The sequence below is a fragment of the Hippichthys cyanospilos genome, chromosome 9 (genome assembly GCF_059441005.1).
Source record: "Hippichthys cyanospilos isolate Australia breed blue-spotted pipefish chromosome 9, RoL_Hcya_1.0, whole genome shotgun sequence".
NCBI lineage: Eukaryota > Metazoa > Chordata > Actinopteri > Syngnathiformes > Syngnathidae > Hippichthys > Hippichthys cyanospilos.
The window spans coordinates 4,825,428-4,840,629 of NC_142377.1; the positions used below are offsets into that span (position 1 = coordinate 4,825,428).

At 46.6% G+C, this 15,202-nt stretch overlaps 2 protein-coding genes across 4 annotated transcripts in view; both read left to right on the forward strand.

The window, feature by feature from the left end:
- The window catches only part of tafa3a (TAFA chemokine like family member 3a), a 156,429-nt gene that overhangs the window by 96,767 nt on the left and 44,460 nt on the right, over positions 1-15,202 (forward strand). The gene's annotated exons all lie outside the window — the stretch shown is intronic.
- Positions 10,017-14,898, forward strand: LOC148418588 (uncharacterized). The gene has a single exon (XM_088422427.1). The coding sequence runs from the start codon at positions 10,318-10,320 to the stop codon at positions 11,542-11,544; it is 1,227 nt and encodes a 408-aa protein (XP_088278553.1). The 5' UTR covers positions 10,017-10,317; the 3' UTR covers positions 11,545-14,898.

Genomic DNA, 15,202 nt, shown 5'->3' on the forward strand with positions numbered 1-15,202 from the left:
GTGACAGGACACCCCACAGTGAAGTATTCCAAGGACGAAGCCGAGGGGTGGCTCAAATGGTGGATTGGAATGCTGGAAAAATACAATGTGATAACATTATCAAGCACTGCGCAAGTCTGGGACGCCGTAGTGAAGATGTTGGCCGCTGAAGCAAGAATTTCCAGTGAGCTGATCGGCCCAAAAGAGACGAAAGCGTCACCCCGTTACACCGAGCATCAGAAGTTCTACAACAAGATAGCTCAAGTAGTTCAGAAGAAAAAAGGAAAAGTCGCACCCCTGTCGGAAAGAAACGACTCGGACATGGAAATCACAAATCTTGATCAGGAGGAAGATCAAGACCAGGTGGTGACAGGCACCGAAGGAAGTTCCCGAGAACCTCCCAAGAGACAGAGCTACTTATCACAATTCAGCCCTCTCGTGAGGACAGAATCTCTGCCACCTATACCGTCTTCCAAGAGAACCTACATGGGAAACGGAATCACCCTGTACCAGTACTATGGTAGTATCTGGGACATAGTAGGGGATGCCCTCATCGTGATCACGGATGAGACCCTATTTCCTTATGACAAGAAATTCCGAACGGAATTGTTAAGTGAAGGGGCAGAAGATTACAGAAGAGAAAGAATAGACTTCCTGGACCAAGACACCGGAGATCGCTTCATCGTGTTGAGCGGCGGAGCCTCCAATCATTATCTTTTGATACATGTTCGCTTCCCGAAGTGGGGAATCGAAGTGGAACAGAAAAAATACCTAGAGGAAATGGCCCAAAGCCTTGCCACTGCAGTAGACATGGCATTGGAAAGAGGAGCCAGAAGAGTAGCCATTGATGTAAATGGAATCAAGTCCGGACGGATGTCATGGAAAATTGCTGAAGACATCGCAGCCGGAGCCCTCAAGGTACATGTGTCTTCTTTGACTGCCAGAGAAAACGTAGAGTTTGTCATAGGGATATCTACGGGGCAGAAAAAAGAAAGAGAACAGGAAGCCATGAGAGTTAACTTGGAACAAGCTCTCAAGAAAGCTGAGCAACAGCTACAAGAAGCTCAACAACAGCAGGAAATGAGACAACCTGCGAGGCTGAAACCACCCAGCGTGGCTTCATCCATCTTGACCTCCACGCCAAGGAGTGTCACACCATCGCCTGTACCCACACCAAGAACCAAAACAGTACCTGTACGAAACGAAGAAGTAGAGATAGCAGATGAAGCAGAACGAATGGTTAACGTGAGCGGAGGAGCACCAACCCCCAGCGGGATACCTGCGACTCCAGGAAAAAATAGCTCGCCCCGAGAGGAGCAAGCAAAGAAGAAAAGACGTCAGACCACTGTGGTAACATTTGACCCTGCAGCCGCAACACCACCGGAGTCAACGGACTCCTATTGCCCTCTACCACCGGAGTCAACGGACTCCTATTGCCCTCTACCACCGCGAACCCCTCGTGTCGAAGTTTTAGAAGCACTAAGAGCAGCACCTCAGAGCGCAGACAACAACACTGACGACGAAGGCATGGCTGCATTCCCTGAACCAGTACCAGAGGTCCCGCAGAGTGAGGAAGAAAACCTCAGCAATGATGAGAACGAAACATCCGAAGATGAGCGAGTGCCCGAAACAGCAGGCACTGACGGAGGGACTTCTGCTGAGGAAGAGGATCGACAGTCCGTAATGTCATCGGCCTCCCCCGTAAGTACGGGGAGTCAGGCTCTGAAGGTGATTAGGGGAGCTACTCGCAAGGGCATTAAAAAGCCGCAGCCAATTTTGGACATCCACCGTGCGTCTGAACGAATGGCTAAAAATCCTGAGATAGGATGTCTCATGACCAAGGATGGGAGGAAGACTTTCATACCCGAAGTAGGACAAAGAGAGTACTTGCATCCCATGTTTTGGTTGGAAAGAAAAGAAGACAAGGTGACCATAAATGTGAGGATCACCTACAGTGATGCCATGAATCTGCTGATACTGCCGACATACCACAATCTAGTGAGATGCACAGACCTAACCAAGAACTTCAGAGAGGGATTCGTGACTATCTTGTATGACGTAATGGGCAGAGTTTTGAAGCAGGCCGTTTATGATCATGCTAAAGCGGCGCTCAAAGCTTATGAAGAGTTGGATCAAGACGATGAGCCTACAACAACTGCTCCCGCACCGCTCGAAACAACACCACGAGTAGTGACTTTGTCAAAAAGAGGAATCAAGGCCACGGTTGACCAACCTGTCCAGAACGTGGGATATGGAATTGTGCACGAAAACCCTGAGAAGGACATGAAAGCCTTCAAGGCCCTGAAAACAATGGTTAGACCCAAGTACCAAAGAGAGACAACAAGAGAATACTTGTATGCAATATGGCCCCTGGTCCGAGATGCACCATGGGGAGAAGTGGCAAAGAAGATGTGGCTCCAATTCGTCACCGGAGATCCCGTCGGCCCGGAAGAAACTGCAGACGAGGTCTACAAAAGATGGGTGGATGACGAAGAGGAGGATGAAGATACCTACATCGACAGAGCCAAAGATCAACTGAAACAAGGGGTAACACTACTGAATGTGTGGTACAAGTTGAAACAAGTCATAACCCCTACTAGATATGTCAAAGTGTTAAGAAGAATTACAGAAGAAAGAGGAAGTGATACAACTTTCATAAGGATGGGTCCAGATGCAACTTTAAACAAAATTGAGGCGTCAATCAAGCAATGGGACCGGCTGGCCAAGCACTACAGTGAGAAGAGGAAGGCCTCGGCCACCCCTAATCGTTCGCGAGGGAATGAACAAACGCCAGCGCCGAGACCACAGCAACAACAACAACAACAACAACAAAAGCAAGCCTACAGTAAGCCTCAACAACAATCGAGATCGAACTACTCTAAGGATCGACAGCAGAAACCAGCTGAAGACCAAGGACAAAGTTCAAACAGCAACTTAAAGCAGGTCTACAAAAAGACAGGACCTGGAGCATATGTTTCAAAAGAAGAATATTTGAAAATGACACCAGAAGAAAAGAAGGCTCTCCATGAAGCTCGTAAAGAAGCGAGCTCTGGAGAGCCCCAGCAATAATGGCAGACGAGGCACGGGTCATTCTGTTGAAAGGTGCCTACCGAAGAGGAGACTGTCTCTATGCTGACATCGAGGGAGTACCCTACTTGGTGGACACAGGAGCACAGGTGTCGATGACCCGTAGAGCCTTAAAGCCACTAGGACACCTATCAGTAATAGTTGCAAATGGACGAAGAGAACAAATGAAATATGGAATATGGCTAGGAATTGTTTGGATCCTTGGCCCTTACAATTTATTGTCATTAAGAGATTTGGAAGAAATGCAAAGACCCAAAAACAAGCGACAATCAATGCAGAAGAGATTGAAAAGACTGAAGATGAAAGCAATACGAGTAGGTCCAACAGGAATTGCACCACCGCAAGAATGGTACAAGCCAGTGGACGTGCCCGCTGTAAGAGAACAACAAGTACAAGATAGCGATTTGTCGCCTGAAGGAAAAGAAAAATTGGCCAAGATCTTGGACAAAGCAGTTGTGGCACACTTCAAGAACGACTGCGGAGACCTTGGACCAAGGTATGTGCACACAATCGAAGGAGGAGTGCACCCACCAGTGAGACAGTACCCAATTAATCCGGGAGCTGTAACAGAAATGGACACAATAGTGAGAGAACTATTGGCACTTGACATAATCAGAAGAGAAGAAAATCCCATCACAAACAGCCCAATACAAGCCGTGAAGAAACCAGATGCAGTTGGAGGAGGATGGAGGCCAGTGATCAACTTTAAGGCTCTCAATCGCCGGACAGTAGCGAATCGAGCTAGCCTCATCAACCCCCAAGCTTCACTGAAGACTCTGACAGTAAGAAAATACAAATCGTGCATTGACCTTGCAAATGGATTTTTCTCCATGAGACTAGCCAAAGCTTCGCAAGGAAAAACAGCCTTCACCCACAAAGGCAAAGCCTATGTGTGGCAAAGATTGCCACAAGGCTACAAGAATTCACCCAACGTGTTCCAGACAGCAGTTTTGGAAGTGCTGGATGGACTGGATGTCACAGTGTACATTGACGATGTGTTCATTGCCAGTGACACGGAAGAAGAACATCTGGACACGCTGCAAAAGGTGATTGAAAGAGTCTCAGTCGCAGGTCTCAAACTCAATCTGAAGAAATGCCAACTTGCAAGATTCCAAGTGGACTACTTGGGTTTTCAAGTGACTGAGGACCTGGGACTATCAGAAGGATATCGGAACAAGATTGAAGCAATCCAGCCACCGAAATCCGAGAATGACCTGCAGAAAATATTGGGATTGTGCAATTACGTCAGGGATCATGTTCCCTACTACCAGAAAAATGCACGACCGCTGTACGCCAAGCTGAGGAAAACAGCGGATGATCAGAAACTATGGACATGGTCAGCAAAAGACCAACAAAACTTGGAAAACCTGAAACAAGCAGTCAGGGAAGCTGTGCGACTAGAAACAAGAAGCTTAACAGCAAGATTAGTTGCTGTTATACTCTGCGAGGGAGAAGATGCAATGGTAAGCGTCAGCAACGAAGGAGCAGGACTAGTTGCCTTGTGGACCTACACACTGGATGATGTGGAGAAGAAGTTTCCACAAGAAGAAAGGGAGCTAGCAATAATTGCCAAGTATTGGAGCTCTTTGAAAGACTTGGCCCAAGGACAAGGCATCAAGGTGGTCACTCAAAGCAATGTCCACCGATTCCTGAGAAAAGCAACCCTCGAGAGCACCAAAGCCACTAACGTCCGATGGGGAAGATGGGAAGACATCCTGTTGGACCCCGACCTGGAAATCGGACCTGACAAGGCTGGCAAAAAGCCAAAGGTGGAAGAAAAAGAAAAAGAGAAGCCCTATGACTGGGTTCTCTACACCGATGGCTCGAAGAAAGCCGAAGATCAAAAAGCCCATTGGGGCTTCATACTCAAAGAAAACGGGGAAGAACGAATAAGACGCAAAGGAAAAACATCCGGCAGTGCACAAGCAGGAGAAGCTACAGCAGTGCTGGAAGGACTTTTGGAAGTCATGACAAGAAACATAAAACGAGTGAGACTCATAACTGACAGCCACTATTGTGCCCAGGCTCTCATGGAAGATCTGACCATCTGGGAAGAGAATGGTTACGAGAGCGCAAAAGGGAAACCTATTGCACATAGTGAGCTATGGAAAAAGATAGCCGAGATAAGGTTATACCTGAACATTGATGTTGTCCACCAGAGAGCCCACGTCAAGGAGGGGGCACACTGGAAAGGTAATGATGAAGTTGACCGATACGTCCAAGAGAGAAAAGTTGTAGTTGTAGGAGCAACAAGCTGGGACAAGACCCCGCGTGGAAGGGTGGTCCCAGAAGAGTTCGTGAGGGAAGTGGTTACGGCCGTACATGAAGCGCTAGGCCACGGAGGCCCTTTGCCCACACGAAAAGAGTTGGAAAAGTTGGAACTTTGGATTCCCGACAAGAAAATCCGCGAAGTTCTACGCGACTGCGTACCATGTAACCAATACAACGCAGGACGACGAGGACAGCGGGCGGATGGACTGACAATCAAGAGCACTGTTCCCTGGGGATCAATCTGCATGGACGTAGCAGGACCCATGGGAGTAAACGGCACTAAAGGTGAGAAGTACCTTATTGTGCTTGTGGACTCAATGTCAGGACACTTTGGCGTGAACGCAGTGAGAAAAGCTAACGCCAATAGTGTCATAAAAACCCTGAATGAGGGATGCAAATGGCTTGGCATACCAAAGGAACTAAGAACAGACAATGGGACTCATTTCAAGAACGCTCAAGTGGACAAATGGTGTCAAAAGTGGGGAGTGACAAGGATCTACTCGCCCCCTTACACACCACAAGCCAACGGCGTTGCTGAAAGGACCATTGGCCTAGTCAAGAATTGGCTAGGAAAAAATGCAAATGGAAAAGAATGGAGTGAAAAATTGGTGGAACTGGGCGTCAACCTGAACGGGAGAAGTCGAACTGATAGACCCTCCCCTTCGGAAGAATTGAACCAACGGCCTTTCGTTGCCCAAGAGGCGGGGCGAACGTCAGATATAAAGACTCAACCAGCAAGAAAATGCCCATTTCGTGTTGGTCAGCGAGTCTGGATCAAGTCCCGAGAAGCGCCAAGCCATCTTGCAGTAAAAGCTAAGTATGACCGAACTGACATTGTTGAAGAAATATTAGACAGAAATACAGTGCGTCTAAAGAAGCGAGGAATTCAAGGAGTGGAGCAGCTCAAACCACTATCAGCTGATTCAGCTCCAACCAAGAGTAACTAAAACAAAAGAAGAATGGCATCAGAATTTGTACCACCCTATGTCCGCATTGCCGCGGTCAGAGGAGCGGTCGTCACACGAAGAACCGCAGGAGGAATTTATGTTGGAAGAGCGCTCATGAATTTGAGCAATGCCAAGAAAGGATATCTGCTGAAGGATGCAGATGAACACTTTGAATGGACACTGGATCAAGAAGCCTGTGTCATTTGCCTGAGACCAAACGCCCTGCGCACTCTGTTCTCCGGAGCCAGCTACTTGAAGCCAACGGATCTTGAGTTGAGCCCGGAGGAGCAGATTGAAGCGGAGGGAGGCTATGGCCTGGAAGGAAGAATCTCTCCAGCCAAAGTATTAGACTCATATGTATGTGAGCTATGCAGAATGAATCCACTACCAAGGATCAAGTTCTTCGCTCAGTGGAGCCTGGATCTCAGCAAAGCTGACCCAACTGACGGGAAGTGCCGTTGTGTGTGGGACGGCTTTGAGGTGAGATTCTGTGACCAGTGCTTGGAAAACATAACGGCAGGAAAACTTGTCCAACTGAATGAAGCAACTGGAGGAGAACTGACAAGAGCAGTAACCCCGCTGATTCCGTTGCCACCTCTCCTTACATACGGGGTGGGCAACAGCCAGTGGAGTAAACAGTTGGAGGTGCTGATAGCCCAGAATTGGCCTGAAGCTCCTTCTTCTGTTCCGGCGTGGCTCCGACGACTGGTGGAGCCTGTATCAAGTGTGATGTATGTGGAAAGCTACGGAGAAGATCCACAAATCAACAAAGTGAGGAGAAAATTGGAAAACGCAACACAAGGCCTGTGGACACTGACAACCTGGGCTAGACTGTTGAAAGAAATGATTCACTCCGGAGCGACCCAGGAATGGGAAGATGGACCAAAAGCACCCGAAGAGATCATTGGAGCGGACAGTGCACTGCACACCTATGTCACTGCCCTAGATCTCACAGAAAAAGAATTGCAGTACAAGAAGAAGGTAATTTGTTACCATCTGGCGCCGTACACCAGCAGTGGAAGCAGGACACCCAGAGAAGAAGAATTTGGAAAACTCTGGTACCGACCACGTCCTGGGAGAATACGACACCCGGAACAAGCCGTTATAATCAAAATCGCTTTCCAAGTCACGATGATACCTTATGATGGGATCTATGCCTTGGCCATAAAGCTGAGGGTGGGGACCGCCGAAAATTACCTAGAAAAACCAATAAGTGGAAATTCAGCGGAATCCGGTGAAGAAACTGAAACAGCGAATGAAGAGATAAATGATGACAAAGCAGAAGAATCCAAAAAAGGGCAGTCCCCAGAAGAGGAGGAACCAACTGAGGCTCCGCCCCCCAAGCTTAAAAAGCCCAGCCTGACCGACAAGCTTCCAATCTTGACTAGACATCTGAGCAAAGAGTCAGCAGAGAAGGAACTCTCCAGGCTGTGGAAGAGACCGTCAACCAAGACCGAGGGAACCGAGAACCGCCTGGCCATACTTGGTGAAGCATGCAGCCGGCAATTGGAACCCAAAACGACCTCAGTGGAGGGAGAAACAACAGAAACAGAGCAATGATCCATGGTGCGCTCTACAAGGATCATGACTACGTGCATATTGACCACACGACTGAAACGGACAAAGAGAAGAAGAAACTGGAAAACGAAGTTTTGATACAATCTATTGGAGAAGAGAAGGCGAAAATATACACAAATTACCATGCTTTGAATGACTTGATAAGAGAACGTGCAGGTAAGAAATTTCCTTTTATGCTTAGAGGACGCCTGGACTACTCACATTCATGCATCGGTAAGATGTCTCATAATTATCTCATTGAAACCGACATCACTTTCCGCAACGGAGATTACTCCGAACCCAAGAAAACCAAAGAACAGCTGCAGGAGGACTGGGGCTCAATGCCAAATCTGTTTAGCAACCCGCAGTGGTGCTATGCGGAAGCAATACTCAAGTATCCTACGCCTCGACAAGGAACTGAGCTTTGGAGAACAAAATTCCCCCCTGGATTGCCTTGGGTGCTGAATGCCCACCAGGATGAAGACATACTTGTCAGATGGGGACCAAACTACTATGATAATGTACAACCGCCTTACATCGAGATCTCCAGGACCACCAAGGAGGACAAAGAACTCCTGTGGACAAACGATAGAGCCATGTTTTTGGAAACCAAGAAAAGAGAAGCTGAAGAAGCAGTTGGGACCTACAACAACTTCAAACAAGTGCTGATTGTGAAAGTTGTAGGAGAAGACTTCTGCCGAGACAACCCACCGACTTTTTCATGCTTAAGAAACCATGAGTCCAGCAGAAACTCTTATTGGAAATTGACCTCACTGTTGGATGAATGGAGGCAACCTGTGTACGAAGAATTGATACAGGTATTGCAAATAAGACCAATTAGAGCTTGGAGCAGAGAGGAACACAAGAACCGCGCAGCGGGAGTTAAGGAACTGCCAGGAGAAGGGCGGGACCAAGAGGTTGAAGGCCCCTCCCCCAAACCAGGCGTGGTCCAAGTCACTGCGTGGAAGTGGGCGATGGCTGAAGACTACAAGAGGATTAGAGGAGCGAAGGGTCAGAAGTGGCAGACATCCAGCAAGAGAGCATCGAAGAAGACCTCTTGGAGAGCAGTCTCCACTTAGAAGACCCCATGGACAACGAACCAGAACCGGGCTCCTACCTCCACCAAACATCCCCGCAATTGACTTATGCCAACATTGAACCGATATACAAGAACACAGAACTCCTCAACGATCCAAGCTCTCCTCAAAGTGATGCACCTGAAGACCCATCTAAAGTGGTGCACCACTATGAGGAACCAGTGGTTGTAAGCCAACAACCACAGTCAATGGAAGAAATAGAATTGGTGCCTATTGAAGAAGCTGAACCTCCGATGATATCTACCCAGGACTTCAGCCCCAGCAGAGGCTTCCCTCTATACAAGCCATCCATCTTGCCTTTGGATGAGATACCTTGGGAAAAATATGTTTGCCGAATACTGTTTACTTGTTGTACGATAATCTTAGTGGCAGTATGGCTCAACTGCTGGTTCGGTGACATACGAAGCTGCAGAAAAATTGTCAAGCCTGACCCGCTAGAAATGACAAAATTCGAATATGGAACAAGCAAAGAATACAACCAGACCTGTTGGAAAACCAGAAGCAAGAAAATCAAGATACAATGGACCTACCCATACCCACTGATTGATTCTGGGGGGCTCGAAGGACTTATCAGAAAAGTTAAGGACGATTTGAAACCCAGAGTCAAGACAGGGATTGAACTCCTGAAGAATGCAACAACGTTTCGAGACCACAAAGAAGACTTTGAATTCACAGTCCATGATGTGTGGATGCTTGCTGGAAAATTGGACACTCTAGCTGAAATCATTTTGTTGATAAAGAAAGAAACTAGGTTAGTTAGAAGAAATTGGATTAAAATAGGGAATGAAACAGGAAAATGGCACTATTCGTCATATTGCTCTCCCTTGCCCGGGCGTGATGACGGAGAATGGATCGAGGGGACCAATTGGGTAAGAGATGCTCCAAAACCTAATAACACTTGTATTGATTTCCGCCCTAAGTGGGAACCTTGTTGGAGTTGTTTGAAATTAAATTGTGTGCCTGAAAAATTGTTAACCACTCCGGCACCAGTCCCCGCTAACCGTCATGCGCCGTTTAGAGCTAGAAATAAGAAAAGATTGGGGAGGTCTATAAAAGTTCTAGCTAAACACAAACTTGACATAACAAAGCATCAGGTAACAAATGTATGTCTTTTGGCACAAAAACTTTCAAATTGTTATTGGAATGTTGGCAGTAAATGTACTGAACAATTCCAGGTTTTAGTAGCCACAAGCATTTCTAACCCTGAATTTGAGGTAGCAAACCTCTGGGTAGACTCCCCCATCCAACCAATAACTAAAGTAGATTATGAACATTGGTTGAATGTGTCTCTCCCCTGGCTATGGGAGAAAAGACTTGACCTCTGGTATGAATATAGAACCACCCAAGGCTCTCACCATTTTTTCAAAACGCCTCAGAACATGTGGGTTCAGCGACTCCCAAACCCAGATGATCTGATGTCTGTACCACAAAATGATTTTGACAAAATTGATAAATGCGTAGCAGATAGAATCTACGACGCTCTGCACCAACAACAATGGTCTGTAGGGAACTCACCAAGGTGCCCCCTATACGAAGTTCAAAAGCTAATTTCGGTGCAATGGTTATATAATTGTTCTGGCCTAAAAACCAACAAAACTGTGAAGGGAATCTTACAGCAATGGAAAGAATTCCACACCAGAGATCTCACAAGAACATGGTGGGGTTTTTGGAAAACTGAAATGAAACAATATGTAATGCCTTGCCTAAATGTGTCGACCAACTACTGGGTCAAGTATCAGTATGTTGCAACTGTCTACTCCAAAGAACAGGACATTTGGCCCTCGTACACTCCGTACTTGTATGCCACTCCTAGACCTTGGAGGATGATTTGTAACAAAGAAAAGACTCAATGTTCAGTTACTTTGGCCCGACGACCTTGCAACACTTGGCCCCAGTGGAAAGATTATTGTCAAGAGAACTTTCCTGATGACGGTTCTACTGACGATGAAGGAGCCTTTTGGACAAAGCAGTCCGACGGGACATGGAAACGCAATCGACACGGAAATGAGACTTTCTGCCAGAAATGGATGAAAGACTACCAACTGTTCATCGCAAAACATCGGACTGCACCCACAAGGTACCGGCCTAATCAACCTCATCCCCTTCGCCAAATCATTGAAGGACACGCGCTCAGAAGGAGCCTGTGCTGGGGACAGGAAGTGATTGGCTACGACTGGGTGGGCCCGAATAAGATCTACAACAACGGGACTTGTCACTCCCCCGCTGAACACTGGCTGCAGTGTGGCAGCGGCACTGACCTCCATGATTGCGCATGGTACGAAGTGGTTGGCCTGGCCTTTGTCAAAACCACCAAGGCAGCCATTAGAACCAGCGTTGAGATTGTGGGGGAAGGGATGTCTGCTGTTGGAGATTGGATGGCTGAAGCAATTGGGGGACTGTGGAGATGGATTCTGCTGGCGATCGGAATCATCGCCGTTGCAGGATGTATCTACCTCATCACCAAGGGCGGAGTCCAGCGATTCATCTCACCGAGGGGACGACCCAAGACAACCTCCGATGACGCAAAAGCCAGCCCACGAAATGAAACCGCGCCCGAGGGGTGGAGCCAAACTGCCTATAAGAGCCGCGGCTCAGCGGCACGCTAGTCACTTGGTCTCTCGGGTCCAAGCTGAGCACTCAAAGGTGGAAAGGTAACCTTGCTGAACCATGGCAAACAATCTTAATGATACTACTTACGGACGACCTGGCACCGTCACTGAAGTAAGTAATGAAATTGAATTTTGGATAATTTTTGCTATTTGGATAGGATATAGCTGCACTGGCTATTGGGATTGGCGACAATTTACTCGACCTTTAATTCTAATTGTTTCTATATCCAAAGTTTTGGTATTAAGGCTGCTGTTCCGTACTTACACGTATGGCATGGGCCTTTTTCTTGTGTACATGCATGGGCGAGTGAAAATCAACCTCAACACAGCTGTGGGGATAGCGGAAACTGTCCTGCTGCTCTGCTGGCTGGTGTTAGACGTTGTGTCTGCCTTTTTCTTCCCTCTAGTCTACGGGGCTACTATTCTTGAAGGTGTGCTAGCCATGGCTCTGGCTTTGTATGTTATGGGCCTGGTGACACGGCTTAAGTGCCGCACTAGCTCCAGCCAGGTCTGGGTTATACGCACAGTCAAGCTAGTACTATGGGGCATAGTATGGGGAATAATCTCCCTGTTACTATGGCTTGGTATAGTTAGTCAATTGGTTTTAATTGCCTGGTTCTTTACTTATTCTGCATTTTTTACCCTTCCACCTCGGAATGCCAATCATGATGATAATTTGCCTAGACTTCATACATACACACCCCAAACACCCACATCACCAAGACGCACTCACACTGATCCACCACATGCACCCATACCACAACAGCACCCTTACACTGATACTCCACCGGCTATACCAAATTATACCGGACACAACCTTTCCAATTCTACTTCTTATGTTGCTAGAATCGCGCTCCCTAGTCCTCACCAGTCTCTGGAGATTATATCACCAGTGATTGCTGGACGACCTGGAGCTCCCGAGTAATACAGTTCTTCTGTATCTCGGTCGAGGCGAGCGGCAAAAAAGGGCAACCAAAAAATGTACAAAAAAATTAAGGAAGCTCCTGCCGAATAGGAGCAATTCGGTTTTTTGATCTTGTGGTTATGAAAATTATAGGTGAGCCTCCCTTCCTGTCTCCTGTGCGGGACCGAACGAGTGTGCTTCGCCTGGGTCGTGGGGAAGTCCTTCATGGGTTCCTGTTGCTTCCCTCCACCCTACTGTTCAGGGCCAAACTGGTTCCTGCCTGATGGTGTCTATATCAGAAATGATGCATGTCTGCTTTCAGAGCTTCGGCTGTCCCTGGAAGGATTTACAGGGCTAATTTTCGGAGCCAAACTGGTTAAGATGACCCGAGGCAGTTCACGTTTGCCTCCATCTCTTGTCCGGGATGGAAGTACTGCGCTCGGTTATGTTCATTCTTTGACTCATTTAACTTGGCGTTTTCCTGATTCCAGTCGCTGTATTACCTCTCACCTTAACAGTGGTCTTTGTGTCGCTACAAGCCCTAGAAGGATGCCCAAGCCGAGTCCTCCGGTGGCTGACGCCGGGGTCCCTGAGTCGGCTCCCGCTGTTACCACTGAGGTCCCCTTGAGCATCCCAGTGCAACCTAAGAGCCCGGTAATTGTACCGGTCTCGCCTATGTGGTCAGGAGCAACCTCCCCTCCGACCCTGTCACCCCAGGTTCGCTCGCCCATGGTGTGCGATTGCGGAGACCTTAATGATGGGGATACCCATGGGGATTCGGAGGAGGACGTTGTGGATGATGATGACCTGGCTCCCCCCACTGATGCCTCTCCTCGAGCTGACTCGCCCCTGCTATCTCTGCATGCTGCATTGCATGTATCCACATTGGCTATGATGACTGACTTTCCGCAGTCATCCAACACTGGGGTTGAGGATCTGCTCGACGAGATTAGGCGGGAACATCAGTTGGACTACGACTTCTGAGGGTTCTCCGGGATGGCCATGCCAAGGCTGCCTGGTACTGAATCCAAGGAGGGGGTGTCATGTGATGAGGGCAATGGCGACACATAGTGGTGAACGCAGGTAGTGCAGCGATGTGATGGAATAATGCGCCATGTTGATGTAACATTGAGCCAAATTGATGTAAAATTATCATGTAAATTATTGGCTTAAGATACCAGTCAGAATTGACCTCGACTGGAATAAAACAAATAAATGAATATAATATAAATATATTAAATAAATATATCATAAACAGCAGACACCAAATCATCTCTGAAGACAACCAACATTAAAGAAGTCCATGAAGTCAACTCACAATGTAGACACATTGTGAGGCCATAAGATCAAAGCAAGCTTTTAGCAATAAGTCATGCTCAATATTACTCTGTAACTGCCATTGGAAAAAGTGTCAATTGATCACAAATGTTAAGACCTATGTTCATGTTTATTCTGTAAATGTGCACATATGATATGTTATTGCCTTTTTTAGCCTGATTTGAAATATGCAACTTGTTATTACCATTTTAAACTGTATCTTTGATCAAGATACAGCTGAATCATATCGGAATGTTCGTGTGTTCAAGTGGAAAGTTACTAAACGGCCAGCACAGACACTGAGCTGCCAGGTCAGCATACCAAAAGAGGAACAAATGCCCATGTATGCTTATTCTTGGTGGAAAGGCTGCTGCCTGGCCTTGAGTTGATATTAGTCATGTCCGATCGTTCGATTAAAAGTGCTCAAAGTGTCACAGTGACACTTTCACTTCCTCCATTTAAGGCTAAGATCGTTCATTAAGGCTAAGATCGTTCAAAGTCCTCCATTTAAGGTTAAGATCGTTCAAAGTATGTTCCATTACGCGTACATCGAGTCATGGGATTGAGGTCCTATAAAAAGGCCAACACCCAAGACTCGTAGCTTCCTTTTTGCCTTTGCCTGCCAAAAGCGTGAGGATCCTCTCCAGGCTTCGGGTGTAAACCACCAAGTCGGAGTAGGACTCTGTCACTCTCAGAATTGGACACTTTTTAAATTCTTGCGACGTTGTTAGCCTTCGGAGGATTTCAAGCAGCAAACCGGTAAGGAAGTCATTCTAAATTCTAAATCCATCCGATAGCCCAACTAATAATGTCATTAATTCGCAATGTAGGAGGATTGAAACTGATCACTTTGATCCTCTTTCAAAATTGGTATTAGACTTTTTAGAAACTTTCCACTCCTTTCATTATGTTTTAAAATCTTTATTTCATTATACTTGTTTTTGTGCATGGTTTTTCATAGCCTTGGACGAAGTTTTATCTTAATCATTTATTAGCTGAAAGACAAAATGTATTGAATGTGTTTTTGTGTATTATGTATTAAGAGGGCATGGTAGGCCCAGCCATGTACTTTTTGATACTGTGAATAATTATTCGCTTTGCTTTCGCTAAATAAATACTTCAAAATTTCATTCTTTATTCTATCTCTGTCATTTTTATAGACCAAAATTAGAGAACCTCCTAGTCTTTTGTAAGTGAAATAATTATATTGCCTTTACATCGGCAGTGCCATTCTTGATTAAAGTTTAGTTACTCAGAGTTGGTTGAAGTTAAAACAAACGTACCCGAGTGGTCGTATAAGACTGCTAAACCCTATTCTGGTCTTAACAAGTGCAAATGATCTTTTAGAGTGAGGAGCAGCCATATATAATTTGCGTAATTTTTCTACCTTCTCGTCTCAACGGTTACTCGACGAGTCGGCGGATTAAAGTAAGA